Genomic DNA, 11,662 nt, shown 5'->3' on the forward strand with positions numbered 1-11,662 from the left:
ACGCGATAAAAAGACTTTACGTGGAAAAAGTCCACCTCGAGCGACTGAGGAGTGCTGATCTCAAGCATCTTCGGGAGGGGACAAAAATAAACTGGAGAAAGGGATCCAATCCCAGCGGGACAGAGGGTTCTCTTCCTCCATCCACTCTCATTCAAGTCACAGAGATATCTAGAATGAGAGTGGAAGGATGGGCTTTGGCCGTGGTAAGCCCGAGCTTCCCACAAACAGGGGAGGTATGTAACAGGGGACTTATCCCTGTTCAGTAATGTGCCTTTAATCTAGCAGTGTGGTAGTTAATTACTAAACACCACCTGCCTGATTAGATTGTTTACAAAAAGCCTGCCTTTGAGACAGGAAGTGACTCCTTAGCTCTGACTGAGAGCTGACCTTTGGAGCTGACCGGTCTTGAGCTCTGCACAGCAGAGCTGATTTCAAGACACAGGGAAAACTACTACACCTGAAGCTGAACCAGGAAGTGAGAAGATTTTCCCTCCAAGAAACAGATAAGACTTTTATTCTTAAGAGACTGCTTATATCTGCTTATTTTCATGCTATATGTTTTGGGGCTGCGAGACATGCTTAACTAATGGAGATGTGAACTAATTGCATAGCATTTCACTAGAAATACTCCCAAGTGAATGGAAGCTTTGTTCCCCCCCCCCCCCCTGTGTTTGGATAATTTCCTGATGAAAAGCCTATTATAATTTCACATTATAAAGCCTCCTAATTGTGTACCTCTGTGAACGTCCGTCTACAGAGGCCCACTGGATCTTTATGCTGAAAACCTTGGTCCTGTGGGGCCTTAATACCGATTGGGACCTGGGACATTTTCTATGATCCAGTGGCCCCTCCTTCTGCTCCATCTTACCACCATGTTGTCAGTTTGGGTTACTTTTATGTCATCTCGTGTATAGATATAGGAATCGTGGACATTATATCTACATCTTCTGTATTGATGGCTAATATTAAAGATTGAGACTATATAGATCCTTACCTATGCTTTATGTTATAGGTTAATGGATAGCAGAATACTTCTTGATTTTGATAACACAATTCTCCTTTCCATTCAACATCACGTCTATAGAGTGCCTTCCAGATTCCGAGCTGTGTATAACAACTTTTGATAAGGCTGTCTGTTATGTGGGTTGCCATGACCAGAAGTTTCAATATTTGCAACATATTCAATGCTGTAATATACCATCTGGAAGTCTGGGATACTTGTTTTAGAATAGAGAAAAAAATTGAATTTTTCAGTACCAATCCAGAATGGGTATCAAATGGTCGTGGTTTCAAACACTGCAGGTACAGCCTGAGGTTAATTATTAATGTATTTTTTATTCTTTATTCTTTATATATTTTTATATTATAAAACTGGAGTAATGTTTTTTTTTTCTTTTCTTCCCTTATATAGAGGTTATTTTTAATGTAGTATAGTTATGTTTAGAATTAGTATTTAATTGTTTAGGATAAGGAAGTTTGAACATATATTTGTGTAGTTTGGGTATAGTTACACATATGGTAGTTTTTGTTTTATGCTGATATAAGCTCATATAGTGTAGTGTTTAGTCATGGGCTTATATGTTTATTAATTATTCACATATTTTATATTAAACATTATATATATATATATATATATATATATATATATATATATATATATATATATATATATATATATATCTTTCTCTTTAAGAGATATTCATGTTTATGTCCATTAGGAGTCTGTTTGGCTGATGTCACAATTCACAGTGTGTGGGAGTGTCAATGTTTGAGTCAGAGCTCTATCAATAAAGTTGCTATTGTTCACACTTGGTTAAAGTTGTTTGAGCATGCTATTCCCTCATGTAGCCTATCAGAGGAGAGTGCAGCTTGCTGTCTGCACATTATAGACATTTAGATAGGAGATTGGTCTCAATAAAGTTTAGCAATTGACACTTAGCATTGGGACCAATCAGAGCCACCGCACGACAGAGCTGGATGCGGATTGGCTGGTGACTCGTGACGTCATTCAAATGGCGCGATTGAATCCTGTATTTAGATGCAGGTTATTCATATGTTTGTAATACACTTTGAGAAAGGGCACACGGCCCGAAACGTGTTAGTGTGGTGTTTTTTTGTGGCTCTTAGGGGATATGTTTGATCCTCTTATGGAATAAACCCTTTTAAAGTACTTGTGAGCCTCCTCCTGGTTTTTGGCAGTGCGCTGCCTTTTTTGCCTTTTTTCTTGCTGGTGGATTAGCACGCCGCTTTATGATGCAACCACAATTGGACCAGACTGGAGGATAAGTGAAGCTGAACAGTGACTTACCCCTGTGGGTCTATGCTTATTATTCTACACATACAGCTTATGGGACAATTTATGTACTAACATATGTGTCAGGGTACACTAGGTACTAGTTCCCTTTCTCTATTAGGGGTCTCATATCACTCACAACCTCAGTACAGAGGTCCAGGCGGTTATATATATGCATTTATGGGACTGATCTATATTGGATGCGCCGGTCACCCCTATCCTTGTAAACCCCATAAACCTGCCTGCCGAGCTATCCCCTGTGTGATTCATGACTTATCCAAGCTTTGCTCAAGATTCCGTTCAAGTACAGCGGCAGCGGTTCCAGAACGCAAGGGGTTAACAACATCGTAACTAAGGATTTACCCCTACTTCAGGAATTTGTTAGCCCTGGAGACTCCCGAACGAATCCCAATGAACTAGAACAAACTTCTTTCATTTGGCGAAAATATTAGGTCGGCAACTTGCGACCTAGCCAAAAGGACTTTAAGCTAGAGACTTTATTTCTTTAACTTTCGTTCAATGAACAAGTTATTTTGTTTCCCCATCCCAGTAAGTGATTATTAAATGTATTCTGAGGTTGTCGTGTGTTTGTTTATAAAGGAAATAAATGACAATTTATTTTGCCTGCCTTGTTATGCTCAATCGAGAATCCCAAAAATATAAAGTACTGGTCCACCGTGACAGTGTGTGGAGGGGGTCTTATTTGTGAGGTGGGGGGGGGTTTATTTGTGTGTGTGTGTATTGAGGAGGGGGATATTGTGTTAGGAGAGGGGGTGAAATACATGGGGGGGAGGGACAGGTTGGGAGAGGTGGAAGTATGAGAGGGGGAAAAGGGTAATGAGGGAGGTGAGAGCGAGGAGGTTGGTGAGAAGGGGGAGGGGTCCTCGCAAGGCCAACGACACATGGGTGGGGCCCCCGGTGCAAACTTTAGTCTTAGGCCCCTGGGAAAGCTGTCTGTGGCCGTGCCCTCAGTAATGGTGGAAGTCAGTGAATACATAGCACCCTAAATGGCTGAGTCTTGGCCTGTATAGCAATTCCAAAATGGTTTTAAAGGGAGTTATTAGTAAGCAGATTGGTAGGAATACACTAAGGGTTGTCACCAAATGCTTCCTAACACCAGTGAGGGTGCTTGTGAAGAACTAAGGAGCGTTAGTGATTCCCCTATGCTAATCTATCAGTTACCACTGCCGATGGAGTCTATGGCTGGGAGTTCTCCTTTCAGGTGGATTACACACTGGAGCGCCGGTAATAGAGTCTCCTCTGCTCCCCTGCTATCTAAGATCCCCACATTCTGTTGAGGTCTCTATGGTTTCCTGCCTGGCAGGCTTGTGAAGCTGGGGATGTCACTGGACACTACCGACACCCGAAGGTGCTTGTGAAGCACTAAGGAGTGCCGGTGACAAGCCCCCCTGCTCCTGCTCTGCAGACGCTGTTAGTGGATGGAGACACCTCCTGTCTGATGTCACTGCGTTCCCGAAGTACGTTTGGCGCTTTGTCATGTGAAGTCCCACCCCTCTGTAAAGGTAAGTTGATATATACACTGATGTTAGGGAGAGGGGGAGAAGGGAAAAAACTCACAATTAACTCTTAGTGGTGAGTTCAATAAATGATGGGACATGGGTGGTAAGGGGTGCCGGTATTTCCCTGCATTGTTTAAATCTCCCACATTAATTAACCATACGGGGGCCTGTAACGTGGGAAGCAGGGGGCCCCCAGGGATGAAATGAATGCAGTTCATCTCCGGAGACCACCTACTTCAATACTATTTTATTCAAATTTAAATTAAAACGGTGTGATCGCCTGTAAGAGCAATGTAGGGAGAGGCAGCTCTCTCTGTGCAGCTCTTCCAGACTGCTGGAGAAACATTTTGCTCGTTAAGCAAACACAAATTAATGCAATTTGGTATTTTTTTACCAAATGATATAAAAACTTGCAATTTTTCTTAGTGAATCCCGTTTTTACACAAATTTCATAGCATGCAGTAGGAACATGAAAACCCGATCAGTAATGCAATGAACTTATCAAAGTTTATGTGGTCCTTTCTCTTATACTTGCTGTGAGTATTAGGCACACCAGCATCACCACATTTTACTGATTTAACTTTATCTGATTAATTACCACCACCACAACAACCAAAACTAGGTCCACCTCATCTTGCTCTTCCACGTCTACTTTCAAAACGTTTCTTCCAACCACTAAAATTGGGATTACTGCGTATTAGACATGTTATTATTTGTCAACTACACTTGTTATATATGCTAGTGCTATATTAGGCTTGCAGCGAGCTAGCCTAGAGTCAATCTAGGGTTGTAAAACGTGTCGTATTTACGGTGTGTCCTTATTTGATTGACTTGTCCTGTTGTCCAGGAAAAGTCTGTCAGGATGCATAAATGTCCCATATTTTAGTGCCTTGTCTGGAAATACCTGAACTTAAAATTACTGTACAGTCCCTTTTAAAACATCATGTTGTCCCTATTTTCCTTTAGATATACAGGGGGACAACACTACAATATTTAATACATACATTCTAAAGACTCAGCATAACACTAGGAACATAGCTATATATTCAGATGATACAACATTGCAATACTCAAGCCATGCTTCTTCTAGTGGTATAATATATCACATATGATTGCATACAGACAATTTTCTATAAATTCAATATAGTTACACTAACAAACACATTGTTAGGATAAGTCACCACATGTAAACTGGATTGGTTAGTCCTAATGCATGGGAATGGGCAAACACAATCTGAAGTACACATTGAAAATGTAATAAGACCCCTCAGCCAGGTATGAGTTGGTTTCCAGTAGTTCTCCTCTTTTCTTCTTTGACTTCCAGTCGATCAAATCCTCAAACTTCGCTTTAATGCTTTCTGTGTCTTTCCCACTGCTGGATTGTTTCTTTGGCTTCCGACGAAACTCATGGATCTGGTGCTCCTTGTTTTTATCTTGAGGTAATGAGCAATGAGAACTGGAAGATTTCGAGACCGGCTTTGAAGTTTGTCGCTTCTCCTTTCCAATCTTTGGACATTCGGGTTACAAATCTTCATGATTTTTCTTAGTCCAAAGTGTTTTCTCAAAGCGATTTTTACGCCTACTAGTAAATTTTACTTTCTCCTTTGGGGGCAATTACCTGGTACTCAAGAGAGTATAGAGGCTTGCTGCCTTTTTATCAGTTCTTGGCCACGATATATAGTCATTGTTGAAGTGGACACCCTTTGATAAAGTCCTTGTAGCCTGTGAACAAAACCAATCGGTTCACGTACGCACCCTAATTTGGCAATCGTAGTTGCACACGGAGGACTCCTTGCTCAAATCATCTTTAAATTTCTCCAATGCGTCTTTTACTCGCTTGCCAATGAGTTCATCCATGCATCGTGCAATCTCCTCTTCCGTCACTAGCACGACCAACTGTGTCTGGCTAAGAATCTCAACCTCAAGTTCCCAGACTTTTGCCTGCTTTTATTTTCCATGGAGTGGGATTGCAGCATATAATAAACAAAACAGATGTGAAATCCTATCTGCAGTTGGGTAGTTTGCCCACTTAACAACTAAATAAACATATGGTATGGAGTAAGAAAAAGGTAACCAATTTTATCATGCAGTATTCAGACTCTCCTTCTGAGGGCTCAATTATACCAAGTGCTGCAGGGTGGCAGCGCTATTCTGTGAAGTCACCCAGTGCTGCCACCGAGCGGCATCGTGATTATACCAGTGAAACAGGGCATAGGAGGCTCATTAGCTGAACCGCACACGTGATGCGGCCGTCGCGTCACAAAAACAATTTTGCTAATTTTTTCAGGAGACTGCGGTCCCGCAGCTCCATGCGATGCACTCGTATGTAAATCATCAGCGGATTTCAGCAGTTGGTTTTCCAGCCGTGCAGCGTCGCACCACACGGCGTCGCCGGTGACTTCTGGTATAATCACGGCCTGAGTCTCTAGAAGTCAGTTCAGCCTCCAGGCAAGTCTCTACCATTCCAGGCCTTAGGGCAGAGATAGCTCTTCTGATACAGCACCAGGCAACTTTAAAATACCTGCATCTTTCATTTATCAGAGCAGTTAAGAGAAAACAGAGCTCAACACAAACCCTAGCCGGGATTCCTCAACTATTAATTTCAGCTATTCTGAAACTGTGGAGTGAAGCAACAGGACCCCTTAACACAACGTTAAAATACACTTTGTTATCTGCTCATTTATATAGAACATTTCCCTGGGGCTGTCACAATACATACATACACACAAACTAAGGCTAAGGCCCTGCTGCACCACGATCTGCGGTCTCCAGTGAATTTTTTTCAGCGCAGGGGGGCGTGGCCAAAATAGGTGGGGGGGCGCAGCCATGACGTGAGGGGGCGGGACCATCACACAGCCCCACAGCACAGCGCAGCACTGCAGCCCCTCAGGCACTCACACACAGGCACTCACACACTCACACACACAGGCACTCACACACTCACACACACACAAATACACACGGGGGGGTGAATCAGAGCAAGGGGGAAATCGGAACGGGGGGGATCGGAGGGGGATCGGAGCAGGGGGGAATCAGAAGGGGGATCGGAGCAGAGGGGGGAAATCGGAACGGGGGGGATCGGAGCAGGGGGGGCACTCGCCGAAACCACAAGCTCCTTGTAGCTCCAGCTGGCTGACGCGTCACAGCACGCAGTCAGCCACGCCAGAAGGAGCCAATGGGGACATCCAGACCGGAGGCAAGCAGCTGGTGGATCGCGGCCGCAGCGGGACCAAAGCCTTAAGCTACAAATCCAAGACTCATCTTTGTAAGCAGACAGGTTGGCAGATATGCAATGCATCTTCTGTACAAACTTACATTACATAAACTGTACATACACCCATGAATTTTTTTTGCAGTACATACTCTAGGTGCCTTATTAAAAGGGAGGTTTAACATGTTTTGGTGCATGATAAAATGGGCTTACTGTATGGTACAACATGAACAGCATTTTCAATAAGCCCCTAAGGCAATAATAATATCTAGTTTGCACAAAACGTGTTACTTACTATTTGATGCATTTGAAGAAATACCACTTAGAACAAAGCTGTCTGTCATCTGGCCAAAAACTATGATCATAATTGGTAGTCCAGTTCCATTCGCAACCGCACAAAATAGGCCAATGATCATCAAAATAATATCCAAGGTATCAGCAAAGTGTAACTATAAAAGATTAAAACAACAATGGGTAACATGTATCAGGGTTTCCTGGTGCATCCCTGTTGCTACTGTAACAAATAGCACAAGATTTGACTTATGTTTGCAATCTACCTTTTTTTATATAAAAATATAGCAATCAGCATTGAAGTTATTAATTCAGAAAAATGCACGTGATCTTTATAGCATTTTTACATGCCAGGACACCATGTTAACATTTTAGAAAGTTCTTTGGTTCAATATGTTGATTATTAATGCTTCAATTAATTAATCTGCATATTTCATTGTTCTTCTTATTTTCTTACAAAGAAGGAGGAAGGCTTCATATTGTAAAGACTTTCTCCAACAAGGAGCACATTAACGGTGCACACCTAGGCTGTTAAAACCTAACATTTATTTTGCTTGAATAAAATAATGGTACACATCTATATTAATAAACCTAATGTCAAAAAATTAAACTGTGTGTATCGTGTTATTAAAAATAATTCAATGGGTGTGCCAATTGGAGACTGTTGTTAATCCAAAACCATCATTATATAGTCATAGGATATTTATGATATAATAATCCTCCAATGATGGATCGGTGTATATTTCTGGATGCAGTTAAAGTGGTAATGCTGACATAAATTTTCAGACATTTGTCTATATCTCCCTACCACAGGAAAATAAATATCTATGCATAAGGAATTAAATACATTGGTAGTCCTAATTGATATATGACTTATTACTATGTAAAAGGAGGTGGGTCAGAGATACAGCTTACCTAATAGCTCACCATAGACCATGTAATTAGTGCATAAACACCTTAATGAAACTGCTGATGATTCAGATCTAATGTCCCTCACTATATATAAACGTCACAATCTATATGACACAGTTCCAACATCACTGTATAATTTTACCCTTAGCTAATAGCAATACAATAATTACACAATATTAGGAGTAATCAGTGCATGAGATATGGTGCAATGCACTACATAGTAAATGATGAGAGGTAAGTGGATTGATTACAATACACGGAGTCCGATGACGTCACCACGTTAGGCAGTGCACGTGGTGACGTCATCGGACGCAGGCGCGTGGTGATGCCATCGTTGGGGGAGTGCCAGACTCCGTGTATTGACACTTGGCAGTTTTCAGCATGCAAGGTTGTATCAGGCTGAGAGAAAGCACCGCCGAGTGCTAGCTTACTATGAATTCCTACCACTGGCTTAGTTGTGTGCATTAAGTGGGACTGTATCACCATTTGAGCAACAAATGACTTCCCAATGTTGGTAAAATTGCATGTTTAGGGGGTCACAGAAACGGAATCAATCCACTTACCTCTCATCATTTACTGTGTAGTGCATTGCACCATATCTCATGCACTGATTACTCCTACTAATATTATTGTGTAATTATTGTATTGCTATTAGCTAAGGGTAAAATTATTCAGTGAGGTTGGAACTGTGTCATATAGATTGTGACGTTTATATATAGTGAGGGACATTAGATCTGAATCATCAGCAGTTTCATTATGGTGTTTATGCACTAATTACATGGTCTATGGTGAGCTATTAGGTAAGCTGTATCTCTGACCCACCTCCCTTTACATAGCAATAAGTCATATATCAATTAGGACTACCAATGTGTTTAATTCCTTATGCATAGATATTTCTTTTCCTGTGGTAGGGAGATATAGACAAATGTCTGAAAATTGATGTCAGCATTACCACTTTAACTGCATCCAGAAATATACACCGATCCATCATTGGAGGATTATTATATCATAAATATCCTATGACTATACAGTATAATGATGGTTTTGGATTAACAACAGAGTCTCCAATTGGCACCCCCCATTGAATTATTTTTAATAACACGATACACACAGTTTATTTTTTTGACATTAGGTTTATTAATATAGATGTGTACCATTATTTTATTCAAGCAAAATAAATGTTAGGTTTTAACAGCCTAGGTGTGCACCGTTAATGTGCTCCTTGTTGGAGAAAGTCTTTACAATATGAAGCCTTCCTCCTTCTTTGTAAATACATTTCAGATTAGCACAAAGGTAGCACCCAGTATCAAACTTGATATCTTAGGCTACAATCATAAATACAAACCTCAAAATTATACTTCTTAGTGAGCGTTATACTCCATATGGTTTTTTCTTATTATTTTCATATTGAATATTTATGTCATATTTTGTGCGCCATGAATACTAACCAGATCTGAATATCCCACCATTGCTGTTCCAGACTTGACATTTTTAGTTTTTTTCTGTCTGAAAATAAGATATTGAAGTAATCAAATCATTTTCTTGGAAAATATATTCTCATAAACCCCACTTTAAAATGCTTTTGGTTTTTAATTTTGTAACATTTAGCCTAAAAATATATATATATATATATATATATATATATATATATATATATATATATATATAAATAAATAAAAAAGAACACATATGCATACCAAACACACTATGCAAAATGACATAAAAAGGAAAAACGAGGGTTTACCCTTTCCTCTGGAGTCTGGAAGTAGCCATCTTCATTTTATGATGTCATTTATGGCAGTTATATTAGCAACTATGCTGAAGAAAACTGAGATTAATTACTAGTCATGGTTCATTTTTTTGAGTCCTCTTCCTCACTAGCTAAAAAGGACTTAATCTGTCACAGAGCTAAACAAATGAAGTGGCCACTTTTATTTTAAATATGTTTTTTAATGCTGTGTGTGGGAGACACATAACAATCTGATTTTAACCATGTCACACTGGCCCAGACAGGGAGGCACATGGTGAGGTAACCGTTCTGATCCAGCCACGGAGGCCCGGGCAACCGCTGTATAGCATGTTAATGGCGCCCTCAGGTAGGTTTTTTAAATAAAGCAGTTAGAGACTGTGAAGGGGCAGTGAAGAGTCAGGACATACAGAGCAGGAGTAGGAAAAAGATAAAAATGAATTAAATAGGAGAAACTAATGATAAACTGATAAAGAATAAGAGTGTGCAGGAGAGACTGAGTGCTAGAGTGATAGAAAGAAAATCAATCAATAGGTAGATAGTCTGTTAAGTAAAAAAATAATGTAGTAAATTACAGTACAATAAAGACATGAAAAGCTGAGATTGGGGATTAGTATAGAGCCAGACATACTGTAGAGCAGGGGTGGGGAACGTCCGCCCCCCGGGAAGCAAGCCTGCAAGTATGGTTTAAAAAAAAAAAAAAAAAAAAAAAAAAAATTTAAACTCCCCCTTTCCTGATTGGCTGCCCGTGCTGTCACTCTGCCAAGATTTTTTTTGTCCCGCCTCTTCCTACAGCACTGCCCCACCTCCCTTCTCTCCTCCAGTAATGCCGGCTCCTTAGGCTCCGCCCCTCTGTCCCTCCCTTTAGGCTCCGCGGTCCTGCCAGTCTCTCAGCTGCACTGGCTACCTATGCTGCTCCAGCAGCCCATCCCCGGGCCCCAGGTAACCCACATGCCCCCTTATACCCCCTCCCTGGCACCTTACCCACCCCAAGGGGGGAGAGGCCTTATTTTTGTGTGTTTGCAGAGGTGGGCTTATTGTGTGTGTGTGTGTGTGTCTGTGTGTGTGTGTGTCTGTCTCTGTGTGTGTGTGTGTGTGTGTGTGTGTGTGTGTGTGTGTGTGTGTGTGTGTGTGTGTGTGTGTGTGTGTGTGTCAATGTTACTGTGTGTGTGTGTGTGTGTGTGTGTGTGTGTGTGTGTGTGTGTGTGTGTGTGTGTCAATGTCACTGTGTGTGTGTGTGTCAATGTCACTGTGTGTGTGTGTGTGTGTGTGTGTGTGTGTGTGTGTGTGTGTCAATGTTACTGTGTGTGTCTGGCACTGGCACTGTGTGTGTCTGGCATGGTGTGTGACTGTCACTGTGTGTGTGTGTACTGTCTCTGTGTGTGTGTGTCACTGTCTCTGTGTGTGTGTGTACTGTCTCTGTGTGTGTGTGTCACTGTCTCTGTGTGTGTGTGTGTGTGTGTGTGTGTGTGTGTGTGTCACTGTGTGTGTGTGTGTGTGTGTGTGTGTCACTGTGTGTGTGTGTGTGTGTGTGTGTGTGTCACTGTGTGTGTGTGTGTGTGTGTGTGTCACTGTGTGTGTGTGTCACTGTGTGTGTGTGTGTCACTGCCTGTGTGTGTGTGTGTGTCACTGTGTGTGTGTGTGTGTGTGTGTGTGTGTGTGTGTGTGTGTGTGTGTGTGTGTGTCAC

General features: G+C 41.4%; 1 protein-coding gene and 1 long non-coding RNA gene across 4 annotated transcripts in view; one reads left to right on the plus strand and one right to left on the minus strand.

The window, feature by feature from the left end:
- The window catches only part of LOC142463888 (ATP-dependent translocase ABCB1-like), a 279,892-nt gene that overhangs the window by 172,226 nt on the left and 96,004 nt on the right, over positions 1-11,662 (minus strand). The window contains exons 1-3 of one of the 3 annotated variants that reach the window (XM_075566713.1): positions 10,606-10,648; positions 9,676-9,733; positions 7,320-7,473 (exon numbers count right to left, since the gene is read on the minus strand). In XM_075566713.1, coding sequence (XP_075422828.1) covers positions 7,320-7,473; positions 9,676-9,696 — 175 coding nt within the window. In that variant the 5' untranslated portion in view covers positions 9,697-9,733; positions 10,606-10,648. Of the gene's footprint in view, positions 1-7,319; positions 7,474-9,675; positions 9,734-9,971; positions 10,558-10,605; positions 10,649-11,662 lie in introns of those variants that run through there. The other 2 variants (XM_075566712.1, XM_075566711.1) reach the window with 2 other exon arrangements.
- Positions 10,053-11,662, plus strand: part of LOC142463889 (uncharacterized) — a 15,849-nt gene continuing 14,239 nt past the window's right edge. Inside the window, exon 1 of the long non-coding RNA XR_012787523.1 lies at positions 10,053-10,323. This is a non-coding gene — a long non-coding RNA (uncharacterized LOC142463889). The remainder of the gene's footprint in view (positions 10,324-11,662) is intronic.

This window comes from Ascaphus truei, chromosome 12, assembly GCF_040206685.1.
Source record: "Ascaphus truei isolate aAscTru1 chromosome 12, aAscTru1.hap1, whole genome shotgun sequence".
Classification (NCBI taxonomy): domain Eukaryota; kingdom Metazoa; phylum Chordata; class Amphibia; order Anura; family Ascaphidae; genus Ascaphus; species Ascaphus truei.